This window comes from Siphateles boraxobius, unplaced genomic scaffold (assembly GCF_051911475.1).
Source record: "Siphateles boraxobius isolate OS27281-9 unplaced genomic scaffold, OSU_SipBor_1 25, whole genome shotgun sequence".
Classification (NCBI taxonomy): Eukaryota; Metazoa; Chordata; class Actinopteri; order Cypriniformes; family Leuciscidae; genus Siphateles; species Siphateles boraxobius.
In genome coordinates, this window is record NW_027508866.1 from 31,076,604 (window position 1) to 31,093,986 (window position 17,383).

The following is a 17,383-nucleotide window of genomic DNA, read 5'->3' on the forward strand; positions in this document are numbered from 1 at the left end:
GGTTTGATTTCTCACTTTGACTTATTAAGGCTGGCTTCTGCTGTGGCCGCCTGCAGCTGCTGAGTGGACTGGCTGGCCGGCACTCCGAACATAGCACTGTGTGTGACATCACTCTGGATGCGCCTGTGCCCCGCCTTCTGGGCCGTCCTCGGGGACGATGGAGGAGTCTGAGACAGGCCAGGGACCACAGGCTGAGGAGAAGATGAAAAGACAGGAGGATGAAGCAACTAAGAACTCATAAAATACAGAGAAATTAGAGTGTGACATGCAAATTAAATTTAAATGCAGTGAAATGGTATGAGTTCAAAACAAAATTAAAACCAAAGGGGATTGATCAAGCGTCAGTGAATACAGATATAAAATAAAAATATAAACAGACAAATAAATAAATAAAGCAAGATAAATAAAATTCAGACAGGTAGTAAAAATCAGATTTTTACGTATCAGACTCAAAACCATTTGTAGTAGTAGAATTATTTTTTTCATAAACCCAATCCGAAATCACATCTCTTTGTGGTTTGAAATTGAAAAATTGACTCATTTACATGTACCATTAGAGCTATTCTACCATTCAAAAGGTGGGTGTCAGTAAGACTTTTTTAAACAAAATTAATACTTTTATTTTATACTTTTTATTTACTTTGTTACAAAATATTTATATTTTTAAATAAATGCTGTTCTTTTAAACTTTTATTCACCAAAGAATCCTGGAAAATGTATCACAGTTTCCACAAAGAAATATTAAGCAGCGACTGTTTTCAACTTTGATGAAAAATAATAATAAATGTTTCTTGAGCACAAACTCAGCATATAATGATTTCTGAAAGATCATTTGACTGGAGAAATGGCTTCTGAAAATTCAGAAAATATTTTATTTTAAAATATATTCAAATAGAAAAAAAAATTTATTTTAAATTGTAATATTTCACTATATTACTCTTTTTGATGTGTTTTTATCAAATAAATGCAGTCTTGGTGAGCATAAGAGGCTTCTTTCAAAAACATTAAACATTTTACAGATTTCGACATTTTCAATGGAAGTGTTTATATAGTGAATAATAAATGTGAAAAATAATAGTGTGTAGTAAATTACTTCTTTTGTCACTCTTTGCATCATGACACTGATACTTAATTTCTAAATCAACATCTAATTACACAGGATATTTACTACACCGTCTGAACAAATGGCTCTGATTTCATTATTCATTTTAATTACCAACAAATCAGATTTGAATGCAATGTAAATGAAGCATAAACACCATTCGATTTTAACTTCATCAAAACGTATTGTTTTAACAAAAACATTGTCTGTCACAGTCTTCAGACACTTTTCAGAGCAAATAAACCATAAACCAAAACGAGCAAACATCCATCACACAAACAATAATAAACCAGGGATGGATGGATGCAAAACAATGGATGATGAGGCACAGCCACTGCGTGAGGTGCTGCAACAGTGAGAGTGAGCCTGCCAGCTCTTTGACAGGACAGCACAGCATGCACAGGATGGAGGTGATTACCCTCTCCTCTGCGTTCTCTGGGCTGATCTGGGATTGAGGCGCTGGCTGCTGGACAGTGGGCTCTGCTTGTGCTGGAAGCGAGGCACCAGCCGGCTGAGTGGTAGTGGGCTGGACGGGCATGGGCTGCTGCTGAGCCGCTGGCGCCTGCTTACGACGGGCGCTCCGTGCCGGTGCGGTGGGCGGCGCAGGGCTGGATGGAGGAGGAGTGGCTACAGCTTTCTGAGGCGCAGGGTTACCCGCTGCTACTGGAACGCACCCTCCTCCTGCTGCAGCCGCTGTTGTGATGGAGATCGGCTGCATGGGCTGGCACACAGACACGCACCAGACAACTATACCATGATGCAAACTATAAATGTGACCTTCACACCCCAGACTGTAGGTTTCATTTAATACATGCAATCTACCGGCTGGAATAGTCATTGACATGAATTAAATGATTTGATGCCAAGGAAATTTATTTTTTTTGTCCTTATTTCTTTTTATTCACTACTTTCTACTGCTTTCGTAGGACTTCAAACAAATATATTGATTTGAAAACACATGCAATAAGATTGGCATCTCTGCCATCTCTCACAGACAATAGCGTGAGTTTGAGGCAGGGCTATATATTTGTCCTACCAACGAAAGATGGAAATAATCTTCACAAAACCTTTTGGAAATCAGTCCTTTTTGCAGTCATACTTGGTGACATTAGATGCACATAAATGACACATTCTTCCATGGAATTAAATGTAATAAAGTTAAAATAGAAACGTATTACATAGCTATTTTTCCTCCATTTCATCTCAGTTCCTTGCCAACCTGCATTATTCTTATTTGTAACAATGACATACTAATTTCTAACATTCTTTTCATAATATATTATGCAATTAAAAAGAGCTGTGTATTGTGGAATTGGATTAGTGAAGTGAAATACAGACAGAGTGAAGACACTCACTGTTTTATGCTGAGGAGCTGGAGACGCCAGGGCTTTCTGAGACTGAAGAGCTGCAGCCGGCTGAGCCAAGTTCACACTGACAGCTGGGAAACACAGAGAACAATAGTGTGGAGTTAGTGGATAGACGTGGTGCATGTTGATATACTGTATGTCAATATATGTATTCTGATATAATCTTATTACATGTTATGTTAATGTTAAATTAATAATGACACTAATAAAAAACTACAATAAACTAAATATTTTATTGAAAGACATTTATATTTTAAACATTTAAGTTATATATTTAAAATGTTATATATTTGATATTTATAAGTACTTAATGTATGTTTATTGTAAATTTGTTTCTAACAAAAATCTATATTATAAACACTAATGTTAAAGAATTTTTTTTTTTTTACAAAATCCTCAAAATGTAATTATTTTCTCTGCTTCTGTTGGCTATATCTAAACACTGCACGACAATAGCACTTTCAACATCACTCAGCTCAATATTCTCCTTCACGTTCCGAATAGTAAGTATTTTATGAATAGGATTTTATGTTCATAAAGAAGCACTATGCAGGAATTCCGTTTTTGTCAAACAGCGACCCCTAGAGTCGCTGTAGAGTACTTGTATTTAACGTTACTGTCGTAACTCACGCAGAGCGTGACAGTCTATTATCTGCACTCAAGGCCTCTCCACTTTATAATAATAAAGTAGCCTACTGGGTTAGGTTAACCTGAGCCTAAATGCCAGATGACATCAATAAAGTTACATCATGTACGTCGCATTATTTCATAACAATGTCCGTTATTATGATGTTGTTAGACATGATTACTGAAATTTATGATAATAGTTTGAAAATTGCGCACATTTACACTATTTACAACATGTAGGCTTATTTATGTCCTGATAATTATGTGAGAAATTGACAACTGTTCTCATGATAATCGCAGGAATTTTAACAGTGAAAGCCTGAGCGAGTAGGACTCTTGTCCGGTTCCTCGCGCTGTCAGATTCTCGTTACCTTTTTCTAGACTCTTCCGACCACGCTTTCTTCATTTTTTTGTCCATTCTGAAAACGCAGGTCCGACATTTACTCGTGTCTGACTCCTTGCTCGGTCAGTCTGCCGTTTCCTCTTTCTCTGTTCCTCCGACAATGCTTTCCTAGCTTTCTGCTTATATGCCAGTTTAGCCATGACGATAGTTGTTCTTATAGCTAGCCGGATCTGGATGGGGGCGTGTATGCATGTAATGTGTGCAGTGGCGTAAAGCAATTCGTTACATCGTGAGAGCTGAAATCATGCGATACTTCCTGACGCTGATGCCTGTCCGCCGGCCCAAAGTTGCAAGTGCGGTTTTTCCACTCACAGGCACCAGAGGGGGGCGAGACGACCACCATTCAACCCGAAAAGAGTCATATAACCATTCCAATAACTCTGAAGCTGTTCAGTTAAGCTAAAAAAAACTGCATAGTGCTGCTTTAAAACTACTGTTTGCCTTAAGCTTATTTTGTGCTAATACACATAGAACTGTGATGAATATTTCATCATATTTGTACCTATTGGCTGGGCGGCTCCAGCGGGTAAGTTGGCTCTCTTGCGCGGGGTCAGGGCAGCAGGCTGGATGGGCAGGATGCCTCCTAGTGCCTGAGACTGGGGTTGTGCTGCTTTGGGTCGCTGGCGTGGGGTGATGGAAGTTTCAGTGGTGGGAACAGGGTCTGTAAGTCTACGGGACAAAAACAGAGACAAATGAGACCAGGTCAAATTTACCACCCATAAAGCACTATGGAGCCTCTGGACACTTACCTCGTCTTAGTCTGCGTTTGGCTCTTCTTCGCGGCTGCTTCGCTCGCTCTGATTGGCTCAGGAAGTTTAGCAGGAATGGGAGAATTCTAGGGGGACATATTTCAGATTAGTTTTGTTTTTATGATTTCAGGCATTCCTGCAGGCTGACGCACACAAGCACCCAATCCAACAACTGATCCCAGAGGTAAAAGCGCTGACCCAACAACAGGCCGAGAGTAACCCTGGAGGAGAGGATGGAAAGAGACTAACCTTGATGTTTTGGACAGGGCAGTCCCGCCGGCCAAGATTGAAAGCAAAATAGGACACCTGATAAATGTCAGGCCTCTTATCAGGGTCTGGTTCCAGCATGTACCCTGATAAAATCACCACCACAAAGAGAGGTAAAGAGGAGGGAGATTGGGAGGAAGAGAGAGAGTGTCACAATGTGACAAAAGAAAAAAAGAGGAGAGTGGATGATCGGTATAAGCGTTCATAAATAGAATAAGTTGAAGGAATAGCACATCCAAAAATTAGAGAGTCTTCATCATTTACTCACTATCAAGTTGTTCAAAACCCATTTGTACATCCATGAAACACAAAAGGAGATAAAAATGCCAATCTTTTCCACGTATTGGAAGATCCTAGATCCTAAATGACTGAAAGTACCACAAAAGTGATAGTTTTGTGTGAGCAACAGACTGAAATTTAAAGGAACACTCCACCGTTTTTGGAAATAGGGCTTATTCACAGTCTCCCCTACATTAAGATAGGTGGGCAAAAGCATCTGTGTCTCAGTGCAGGCATAGTCTTAGTTTGGCAGCGCCGACGCTAGCTTAGCATAACGAATGGAATCCTATGTTGTCAGGTAGCATGTCTTGAAGTGATTAAAAAAAAAATACTTCTTGTGGCTTGCGTATTCACAACAAGTACAAATAGCAATTCAGATTAAGACTAGGCGATTTCCTAGGCAGATATTGACTTGGGACTATATTAGGGTGAATCACAGGCGAAGCACTGCTACTTGGGCGCAGTCATATCACGCAACACCTGAAATCCCCAAACTTCCGTCAACATACCGGCATGACCTGACCTGCACTGAGTATCTTCGCTTTTGGATTGTGTTTAGTTTGAGAAGTTACAGCAAACATTGTAATTACCTGCAAAAGTTTGTGAGAACGAGCAAAGGACATACACGTATGTAATGTTTCACAGAATTCCACCGAATGTGGAACTGAGAAATCGATGGCTAGCTGCTCTGGATATCTGTACTTCAACACCTCACTACAAAATTAGCCAGTATCGTGTTTTTGCGAAGATCATTTAGCACCGGAGGATTATGTTGAAAAAATGCTATATAGGACCAGAAAGACTACGTCTGAAGGATATGGCCGTCCCATCCATTTTCAAAGAACAGGCAGAAAAAAAGTGCACATGTAAGTTGTCTTTTATTACGCTTCCTTACGTGAATCTGTGTCTTTATTCAGTTGTAAGATAGATGCTGAGAAGCTGTTTATAGAGCAGTGGTTCCCAAACTGTGGTCTGCGGTGACCTGACAATTTAATTTAAATTTTATATCAATATAGGCCTACATATTCTTTTTACTTTTTATTTTTTTTAAGGGGATTCCTGGTAAAATGAAGGTAAAAAATATTATTTTATATTTTATTTTGCCTTTCCACGGACCACCTGCAGTAGGTGCGGATTAATTCAGGAAGGACTGTGTGTAGATATATTTTATTATGTGTATTATGAGGTGGTCCGTGAAAATTCTTGATTACAAATAGTGGTCCACACACACAAAAAGTTTGAAAACCCCTGATATAGAGTATGGTTCAAATTGCCTCATCTATTATAACCTCATGTCGAGTTCAACCTGTTTAGCATGAACAACATGATTGAAAAAAAAATTCGCTGTTATCGTTACCTGTGAAAAAATTGGCTCTCATCCTCACGTCCTCAGGCTGTTGAGCGATCGCAACCTCCTCCTTCTGTCGGTCTATTTCCATTGCACGCAGCTCCTCTTCTGAAAACTCGGTTTTTAGAGGTTCCGTTTCATGACTGTCTGAGAAGTCACCCTCTTCGTCTCGCACAAAATCCCCCATGTCCATCGCCATTCACTATGTCTACTGTCGGAAAATTGCCAGCTAATATTCACGCCGGTATGTTGACAGAAGTTTGGGAATTTCAGGTGTTGCGTGATATGACAGCGCCCAAGTAGCAGTGCTTCGCCTGTGATTCACCCTAATATAGTCCCAAGTCAATATCTGCCTAGGAAATCGTCTAGTCTTAATCTGAATTGCTATTTGTACTTGTTGTGAATACGCAAGCCACAAGAAGTAATTAGGTTTTTTTTTGTTTTGTTTTTATCACTTCAAGACATGCTACCTGACAACATAGGATTCCATTCATTATGCTAAGCTAGCGTCGGCAATCCCAAACTAAGACAATGCATGCACTGAGACAAAAATGCTTTTGCCCACCTATCTTAATGTAGGGGAGACTGTGAATAAGCCCCATTTAAAAAAAACGGTGGAGTGTTCCTTTAAATGAATAGTTCACCCAAAAAATTTTATTCTGTCATCATTTACTCATGATCATGTTGTTCCAAACCTGTATATCTTATTTTCTTATCTGGCTCCCATTGTCTTCCATTGTGTGGACAAAAAATACAAAGGAAGTCAATGGGAACCGAAACTGTTTGGTTACCAACATTCTTTAAAAAAAATATTATTTTATGTTTATTAGAAGAAAAAAAAGTCATACAGGTTTGGAGCGACATGAGGGTGAGTAAATGACAACAGAATTTAAATATTTTAGCGAACTGTTCCTGACCTGTATTTCAAATTTCACTTCATTAAAGCTCTAAAATGGCCTATCTTATGCTACGTTCACACTTTCAGTCCAAATTTGATTATCTGTTTCCTATTGGAATCTGATCTAAAATTGACGTGCACATTGTGTATAGCAACTTTTCAGATCCGATTTATGTCTATGCCGCTCTTTCGTTTTCCGGAATATCTGCATCGGTTGCTATGGCAATAACATTGCATGCTAGGCATACGCCAAAAACAAAAACAACACCATCAACCCAAACAGAGGGCTTTGCAATACACGTTGTCTTATTAACAACATGCAATGTGCGTCTTGTGGGGCAGAGGCAGAAACTTAGGAGGCTGGTTTGTGCCGTTTTGTTTAATGCCGTCTCAAAACATGTCTTCGTAATATTGTTATTTTCTGCTCGTACAGCACTTTGCAACAACAAAAGGTACTTCTCAATTCTTATTTGTGCATCGTCGTTTCCTTTCCTCGCGTCTCAGCTCCACCCCCTGTAGGATGCGAGGGAAGGCTGCAAGGAAATAAAATGAGAACTGAGGAATTGAATGAAAGCTTTTTTATACATTGGAATACTTGATCACTCGAGCGTCACTTCATAGTATTATCAGCTGCGCTAAAAGGATCTGCCCTTATGTTGTATTAGTTTGGTTATTTAAGAAATTCGTAATAAATAATAAAGCAAGATACCCTGTTGAAATATGTGAAATGTGTGGTTTATATAAACTGCAAAGGTAAAGTATAAATTAAAATTATTGTGACCGATGTGAAGGGGGAGGAGAATTGATACGTGCGTCACGTTTAGTCGATAAAACACTTCCGCATAGGATACACCTGTGTATTCTCGCTCATAACTCCTCTGGAAGCCTCCTCACTCCTCAATCCTCGACTCCTCGCGGTGCAATTAGAGAATTGAGATGTCCCTCAAGATGGCTGAGCTCAATCGGTTTACGGGTCATAGGATGGAGGACGGAGGAGCGAGGAGAGATATTGAGAAGCACTCATAATCTTTCTTCTGCAGCAACTTTCAGCATGTTTACTATAACAACGTCTGATGTTTACGTTTTACGCGGCGTAAGAAAGTCAGATAAACTACGCAAAATCCGATTAGATCAGTCAGACTGAAAAAGATTTCCAGATATGCGATTTGAATAGGATTTCAAAACATATGCATGTAGCTCGAAATGGATTTGAAAAAAATTGCATTTCTTGTGATTTTTTGCCATTCACACCTGCTAAAACTGATCAGATTTGGACTGACAGTCTGAACATAGCCATATAGACAATAAAATGGCATGTTGACACCATTAAAAAGCCAAACACCATTATTTTTCCCATAAACAAACAACATTGATATCAATGTTGCCATGTTTATATTATCTACAAAGGAAGGGAAGATATTTTGACTTACATTTTGCTCTGTTCTTCACACAAAGCTACTTGGTAAGTTCCATATCCTTTCATTAATGACTAGGATTTTCTTTGAATATTCCCCATTTGTGTTCCACAGAAGAAAGAAAGGACTTGAGGGTGAATAAAGGATGACAAAATTTCAGTTTTGGTCCTTTCAAGTGAGACCCACAGCCGTACTGAGCCAGTGGTGAGACAGAAACACACCTGGTGCGAGATGCGAGACGCGAGCAGCGACAGACAGATACTTACGGATGAGACGGTGGATGTCCTGCGAGTAGCGGGAATTGTCTGGAATGGTGAAGTTGCCATCACAAATGGCCACCTGACTCTCACCAAAGGGCAATGTGAAGAAACAGATTTTATAGAGCAGACAGCCCATTGCCTGAAAGAACAAAGAACCCACGTCATAGTACAGTACAGGAAAAAGAAACTGGATTGAGGTCATAATATAACGTATAAAAGCCTTGAATAAGATTAATTAAACTTCCGTTCTTTTTTGTTTTTTGGTACAAAACAAGCATACATTAAAGTTATTAAGAAAGCAAAATTGCCCATACTTATTTTTTAAATACACTGGTGTTATTGCAAACATTTTGTAATCTCTTCTGGACTTTCCTTATCTACTGACGTTAATAACCAATAACCTAACAGCTATTTAGGCATTGATTTAGCAAACTTGCTATTAGTCTGGTGAAAGATAGATTCGAAAAGCTTAAGAAAAGCCAATAACTTTTTAAAATAATAAAATATCTTCTGATTGGCTGTGATATCTTTAATATATTTATTTACCCAGATATCTGCTTTAGTGGTGATGATTTTGCCGTTGTACAGGTTCACCATTTCAGGAGCGCGATAGGAAAGGGTTGTATACCTAAACAAAACAGACAATTTCATAAAACTCTGCATATAATTAGTGTTATTATTATTGTCACCTCAAAAGAAATTTGTCATAATTTTCAATAAATAAAAGCAATTTTTTAATGGACGATTTCACCTCAAAATTCTAGGTTGAAGGATGAACAGTACTGACTTAGAATATTATCCATCATAATGGTTATTGGCCATCTATTTTAATGTATTTAAAATGTACTTTATTCTCGTGATGTCAAAGCTGAATTTTCAGCATCATTAGTCCAGTCTTCAGTGTCACATGATTCTTCAGAAATCATTCTATGTTGACCTGCTGCTCAAAATCTTTTTTTTTATTATTAATGTTGTAAACAGTTGAGCTGCTTAATATTTTGTGAAAAATGTGTTACACTTTCTTTGATGAATATAAAGTTCAAAAGTACAGCATTTATTTGAAATAAAAATCTTTTGTAGCATTAATTTATAGATGTCTTTACAATCTCTTTTTACCAAGAGTATTTACTGAAAAAAGAGCTTTCATTCCTTTAAAAAAAATTATATGATCTATCTCTAGTCTTGATTTACAACGTTTTATATTTTTTCTGATCACTCACCCAACAACTTGTCAATATAGGAATGTTAAAGGGATAGTTCACCCAAAAATGAAAATTCTGTCACCATTTCCAGTGGTTCCTTACATGTATAAATTTCTTTCTGCTGCTGAACACAAAACAATATTTTTTGAAAGAATGTCGATAACAAAACAGTCGATGGGCCTCATTGAATTCCATAGTATTTTTTTTTCTTGTAAGTGATGAAATATTTAAAACATTTGGGTGAAATATCCCTTTAATGAGTAAAATCATGCAGTATAACTTACCATCAATAGAACAATTTACAACAATATGCATATTCATTACATATAATCGATAACCTCCTGGAATCCGTGAAGTGAGTGGACTCACCTCCAGTAATGGAAGTGAGAAAATGTTGAATAAAATATATATTTTTAATATACATCACTGTTCTGAGTTCAGCACATTAGTAAGAAATTGATTAAAACGGTTCATTTTACGGGTAAACCTCCTCTGCCTATTTCCACTGGTTATATAACAAATTGAATTTCACAGAAACAGGCTGATTGGAGAGAATTACTTTTTAATTTCGTCCTCCACCACAGTCACTCCTTCACTCTGGGGGTTCTGGAACTTCATGGTGGCGCTGCCAAAATCACACAGAACATAGTGTCCTCTGTCATGAAGCAGGATGTTTTCCACCTGCAAAGAGTCATACGCAAATTACACTCCAGTACAACATCACATCTTCAGCTAATGAAATAATGTTTTGAGAAAAAACCCCAAGGACTCGACCTCTTGATCAAGTGTTCACTATGAAGTAGTTTTACCAAGGTAATAAACAGCTGTTAACTGTGACTCATGTAATCAATGGCCCAAACTGAAACACTTTTTCTTGGAAAAAAGTGCTGCTCAAAGCAAAACAGAAAATAAAGGAACCTTGAGGTCTCGGTGGATTATGGGAGTTTTGAACTGGTGCAGACGTGCCACAGCCTCGCACGTGTCACAGAAGATCTGGAGCGCTTCCTGTTCGCTGAAGCCCGTCTGCAAACGCTGGTTCATTAGGTTCACCACCTGACCACCTGCAAGCAAACAAACAGAGAGATGTAAAACACTACAATACTTCAGAAACAAGTAAACACCAAGAAAACCGGGATAGTATTCAAAGCATTGCGATTGAGAGGGTTTTCTTTGAGGTTCTTGAGGAGAATTAAAGAAGAGACACTATGTGAAATTAGAATGGTAAATCCACAGTCCAAATCTAAATAATTAAGTGTATCCCTACACATTATATATCTGAAAACAAAAACCCACATGTCGTCCCTTAAGCAGTTTATCTGTAAGCACTTCAGAAGTTAACTAGCCAGCAATTATGTCAATTTGCCTTCATTTGACTCCCTAGCAAGCATGTTTAAAATTTCAATCAATATCTTGTTAGAATCAATATCACGTGATGGAAGCTCACTGTGAAAACCACATTCAATACATCCAATGGGTTGGCCTTTTGTGAACACTCAAAAGAAAGAAACAAGCTTTTTTTGGAATAATGAAAAAAATCAATCTGTTCTGGGCTTTACGAAATTCTAAGGATAACCTCTTGCAGTAAATTAACCAATCAAGACATAGGGAAACCCTTTCCGATGAGGACACTAGAAAATGTTCCTCCTGTAATGAGGATTAGTCTTTTGTGTAGGTGCTGTTAGATGATATACCGGCCTTACACAATTCGAGACTTCGAGTAAAGAAAAGCTTTCTCAAGGTACAAGAAGATTAGGATATAAGGCTGTGATGGAGGTCTGAAGTCTAAGGAGCGCCTCCAAGTGGATGAATTGTATAAATAGCACAAATACCTTGTACAAGAGGAGATATTGTATATAAGGCCCTGTTTACACCTTGTATTAAGATGCGTTTTGGTCGATCGGCTCACAAGTAGACGAGGGAGACACATTCCCGTTTACACCTGGTGTTTTAATCCCTCTCTTTTGTCCACTTTTAACCACTTCTGTCATGATTTCTTCGAGGGGAGGCTCTATGGGCAGCTAAATGTATGAGTTTTTCAGATTTTTCAATCTAATGGACAAAATAACCTCACGCAATTTACTCATGAATGCTCCCGAAGAACACAGAAAAACATACGGAGAGCATCAGCTTTTGTTTCTGCTCTGATAGCAGCAAGATTACGCCAAACTCTGTGAGTGAGTGTTAGAAATCAGGAATGGTGAGAGAACATTGTACTTGGTACGTTTTTCATCTTCAAACCAACCTTGGGTCTCCAGCCGACCCAAGTTTAAATCCCGTCTGGCTAGTGCGCTTCCCTAAAATGTTTACGCATTAGGTCAGTAGGTGGAAAGCAGGCATCTTTTGTGGCTTTTGAACACATTAAAATAAAATAAATCAAAGATCCTTTTAACGGTGTGTTCACACTTGGCAGGTTAAGTTTGATTAAAACGAACTCTGGTTGCTTTGTTAGTGCGGTTCATTTGAATAAGCGTGAACACCGCCATCCAAACCCTGGTGCGCACCAAACAAGCGGAGCGAGACCCCTGAAAAGCTGCTTCCAAATAGAGATCCACCAATCGACCAGCCAGAAATCCTTTTTTGTTTTTCCGTTTTATTTTGGCCGATCTCTATTCCGAACTTGCACACAAGCTGTGTTGCAATAATTTCCCAAATTAATTTGTAATTTGTGTGGAAATATTACGAAGTCTCTTAAACAGGACGTTAACACAGGCCAGACGGGACACGCTGAAGACGGATGCAAAGAAGAGCGCAGATGCGCCAGCAAAACAAATACTGTACCAAGCTCAAAAAGTTTACGATTCATGACATGCAAAATATAGGAAGTGTGCAGCGGTACCCAAAGAAACGCCATGTTGTTCTATAAGCGCAACTTACAGTCAGAGAGCGTTGAATTGCTGCATTTTCAATTAGCCAGAAATTATGTCAATTTGCCTTCATTTGACTCCCTAGCGAGCATGTTTAAATTTCAATCAATATCTTGTAAGTATCAATATCACGTGATGGAAGCTCACTGTGAAAGCCACATTCAATACATCCAGTTCTTTGTGAGTTCTCATCTGATGAAAATACCATCACATTTTTACATCCACAACAAGCACATTTAGCCAAAAACACTGCATTGTTTTGGATGTCCAGTAAGTTCCTTTGCAAAATATAAGTCATAAGAGCGTTTTTCTGAACCAGGACTAAATGTACAATTTTTTGCTTTGGTCCGGACCGAAATACTAAACTGTGAACAGTGAACACACACTAAATGAAAGGAAATTTAATGAGACATTTGGAAAGATGCTTTACATAAACATTGTACTTTTAGCCGCATCACTGTTTGTCATATAGGTGGTACAGTTGTCTAGGTGACTAATCGGTATTTAAGTTTACTCTTTGTCAAATGTATGTTTGTTTTCCCACACAGAGCACAAGGCGGCTGTGCACAGAGGCATTATGGGGCTGAAAGGCAGACTTACCTCTGCAGAAGTCCATGAGGATAAACACCTCCCACACGTCTCCACCTCCTACAGCCGTGATGCTGGAGTCCAGGAACCCAACAATGTTCTTGTGACCATTGAGATCACGCTGGAATACAATCCACAAAGAACAGAAAGTGTATGAATGAATAAGACGAAATGAGCTCAAGCAGGCACACGTCACAGAAAGCTCAGATTTTTTAAATACTATATTAAATTAAATATTGTATGGTTCCTGCCGTTCAAAAAAAATTTAAGTCTCTAATGCTCACCAAGGCTGTATTTATTTGATCATAAAAACAGTCATATTGTGAAATATTATAAAAAAATTTAAATAGTAATAATGTAATTTATTCCTGTTATGGCACAGCTGAATTTTTAACATCATTACTCCGGTCTTCAGTGTCACATGATCCTTCAGAAATCATTCTAATATGCAGATATGAAAACGTGATTATTTTATGAATTTAAAGTTCAAAAGAACAACGTTTATTTAAACTAGAAATCTTTTGGAACATTATAAATATCTTTACTGTCACTTTTGATCAATTTAATCTATTCTTGTTAAATAAATTAAAAACTTACTGACCTCAGACTTTTGACCAGTAGTGCAAGTCATGTTTTTACAGTATATCATGTCTCAAATATTAATGATCTTAACTGTGTTAAAGCACAGAAGATATTTCATCATGCTCACCATGATCTGGATCTCACGCTTGCAGACCTGCAGGTCGTATTCGTTGTTGACATACATCCTCTTTAGTGCGCAGCGCACCCCCTGATTAGTCCGCACTAAGAAGACGATTGCAAAGCCGCCTGCAAAGGAAAACACACAAAGTTTAAATGCTTTTGCTGAAAACAAGCTTGAGAACTAAAGGAGCAAGGTGATATTTACTTCACAACACTGCCTCCATGTGGAAATCAGCAGGAATTTTAATTCAGTTTAACTTACAATTTTCTTTTCGGTTAGAATTATTATATTACATAATTTTTTTTAAATAGTTCATTTTTAATAAATCAAAACAGCAATAATAATAAATTATTGATATTAATATGATTATTTAAAGTCCCCCTGCAGTCAATAATTTTATCCCTTAAAACTCATCTTTGATCACCAAAGTTACATATATTTAAACGTTTTTTCCTTGAGAAAATGTCTTCATGCCTTTGAATAGCTTGAATGTAACTCTAAACCCTTGCTTCATTTAGTATACACGGTTCTATGAATATGAAAATTAGCCCCTCTACTCGCTCAACCAGCTCAGAGATCCACTCGCAGACGATCGCACGTTGATCTGATTGGTTACAAGGTAATTTGTGACACCAGCGATGTCCAACCGTGTTTTTGAGACCGTCTTTGGTTCACTGGAGTTTTAAGGAAAAAATACTCAGCAATGGTGTTGACTTATGAATTTGCACTTAGTTTGTCTTAAACCATAGTAAAAACACCACATAGACATATAAACAACATTACAAGCTTGAATTTCACCACAGGGGGACTATTTGTGATCAAACACTGGTCACCCTGTCTATAAGTTCACTTAAAAAAAAACATTATTCACATTTCTGCATGCAAGCATTAAATTGTGTTTTGTTGAGCCAGATATTTTTAGTGGAAGCACTGGGAACAAGCGTACTTGCAGGCGTATGTAAACTGCACATAGACAGTCTAAGCATTTCCTCATGGTGTTATAGTCTGTGCTGAAGTGTCCAGTCAGACATCAGCCTGTATGTTTTGCTGTGTTAGCATAATGTGGAGCAGGGTGTTATTCCTCGAAGCAGGAACAGGGGAAACTGCTGGGGGAAAGTAGGACATAGATATTTCTAGCTCTATAGAAACAGTCAATTTACAGTCAAACAATCAGTGAGATTATCTCTGTTTTTTTTTATTTATTGATGAGCTGAAAACAGATGCTGAGAGGTGTTTGAACAGCACAGATGAGTCTGAGACGCACCAGGCCTTAAAGTCTATTCGCTTCGTTACCAGTTCAATCTGTGAACTGGAAATTAAATTAAACAGAGTAAACAACCGTTTCCTTTACAACACTGATAAAACACGCAATTCATGGCGACGCAATGAACGCTCACTCAACCAATTTAATGCTTTCTTCTGTACACCACAAAAGAGGTTTTAGGCAGGATTTTCATATTGCTTTTTAATATTTTTCAAGCTTTCACAGCACCTGGACAACATTCACTTCCCAGTATGGTGTCAATACTATGCATAACTAAATGTCCTCTCTTATAACAACATGAGGTAGAGTAAATAATGACAGATTGTTATTGTTTAGCTGAACTGTACCTTCAAATTCCTCGCTAAAAAATGGATCTTTGAAATCAACATCAGTGTATCAGGTTAGAATTAACAAATACAGGTTTGGGGTTAGAAAGATTTTTTAAATATTTTGAAAGAAGAGTCTTCTACTCACCAAGGCTGCATTTATTTGATCAAAAGCACTGTAAAAACAGTAATATTGTTAAATATTGCCATTTAAAATAACTTTTCTTTTTGAATTATTTTAACATCTAATTTATTCCTTTGATGCAAAGCTGAATTTTCAGCATCAATACTCTTCAGTCACATGATTCTTCAGAAATCAGTCTTATATGCTGTGTTTAAGAAACATTTATGATTGTTATATGTTTACAACAGTTGTGCTGCTTCATATATTTTGTAGAAATGGAGATAGATCTTTTTCAGGATTAATTACTTGATAAATAGAAAGTTCAAAAGAGCATTTGTTTGAAATAATATTCTCATTCTAAATTATAAATGTCTTTACTGTCACTTGAACAATATAATGCATCTTTGCTGAATAAAATAATTTTAATTAATCGTTTATATTAAAAAATATATATTACTGACCCTGTACTTTTGAACGGTACCGTATATATTTTTTTACACAACATTAGCAAATTAATGTTTTAAAGTACAAATACTCAATATAGTCTCACAATTAATAGAAAAACTGCATTATAATAATGATAAAAGAATCAATGAAATGCTTAGATGGAATATAACATGTCACACCGCCGGACATGTCAACACCCAAGTACAGATGAGCAGGGATTTCCAGACAAAGGATTTAGGCCACTAAATAAAGCTGCCAGAGGAGCCAAGAAGAGCAGAGATCTAACCACAGATCACCGGCGGGACATTTGTTTGGTGGATTCAATTATCTGTAACTAGCTGGCCTATAATATTGAACATCAAGAAAGGATTGAAATGAAAACATTATGCAGTGACAGAGCGATTGTCAACCAGAATAATTCAATATTTGGCGATTTTGAAATGATCAGCATTGGCCAATGATTGGCAGAAGTACTACCTGACCCTTTTGCTAGTCCAAAATTAACTGACAGCTTTGGCAATTGAATTAAAGAGTTACTTTTGAGAAAAAATAGCATAAAAAATTATGTGCATTATTAATTTGTGTGTGGTTATATACTGTATATATACACGCACAGTATTTATATACATATATACATCTTTACATACAGTATTTCATATCTATCTATCTATAAATTGATTACTTTTCTATGAATTTACCAAACTGCTAACACTTTTACAATTCACATGATATTTCCAGCTTTTCCATGACCATAGGATGACCTTGTTCACAATCAGTGTTGGGTAAGTTACAAAGGTAAGTTAAAAAGGTAATTAATTACTAGCTACTACTAATTACATCTTCAACAGTGCAATTAGATTATTATTGTACTTATTACACTCTCTAAAAAGTATTACATTACTTTCTAAATCCCATATTAACCTCAACCAGTTGAACTATCCAAGGATAGACATGAAACTGCTCTTTTAATTCCTTCAAATAAATAACACAAAATTGTACAAAATTATTTTTAAACTGACCAAAGTATTTAAAGGGAAATGGTTAAATAAACAAAAATTACATTAAATATAAATATCCATTAAATTTGTATGTTAAATCCATTGGTTTATATAGAATTGTTCTATACGTAGTCTATACAGGATTTAATCCA

At 37.2% G+C, this 17,383-nt stretch overlaps 1 protein-coding gene across 9 annotated transcripts in view; it reads right to left on the reverse strand.

Annotated features, from left to right (window-relative positions):
* The window catches only part of aak1b (AP2 associated kinase 1b), a 38,857-nt gene that overhangs the window by 20,113 nt on the left and 1,361 nt on the right, over positions 1–17,383 (reverse strand). For 7 of the 9 annotated variants that reach the window (XM_077243474.1, XM_077243471.1, XM_077243473.1 and 4 more), the window contains exons 2-13: positions 14,079–14,197; positions 13,382–13,490; positions 10,836–10,978; positions 10,477–10,598; positions 9,262–9,343; positions 8,722–8,854; positions 4,498–4,601; positions 4,249–4,334; positions 4,002–4,168; positions 2,458–2,540; positions 1,521–1,823; positions 16–191 (exon numbers count right to left, since the gene is read on the reverse strand). In XM_077243474.1, the coding sequence (XP_077099589.1) occupies positions 16–191; positions 1,521–1,823; positions 2,458–2,540; positions 4,002–4,168; positions 4,249–4,334; positions 4,498–4,601; positions 8,722–8,854; positions 9,262–9,343; positions 10,477–10,598; positions 10,836–10,978; positions 13,382–13,490; positions 14,079–14,197 (1,627 nt within the window). The remainder of the gene's footprint in view (positions 1–15; positions 192–1,520; positions 1,824–2,457; positions 2,541–4,001; positions 4,169–4,248; positions 4,335–4,497; positions 4,602–8,721; positions 8,855–9,261; positions 9,344–10,476; positions 10,599–10,835; positions 10,979–13,381; positions 13,491–14,078; positions 14,198–17,383) is intronic. The other 2 variants (XM_077243476.1, XM_077243475.1) reach the window with 1 other exon arrangement.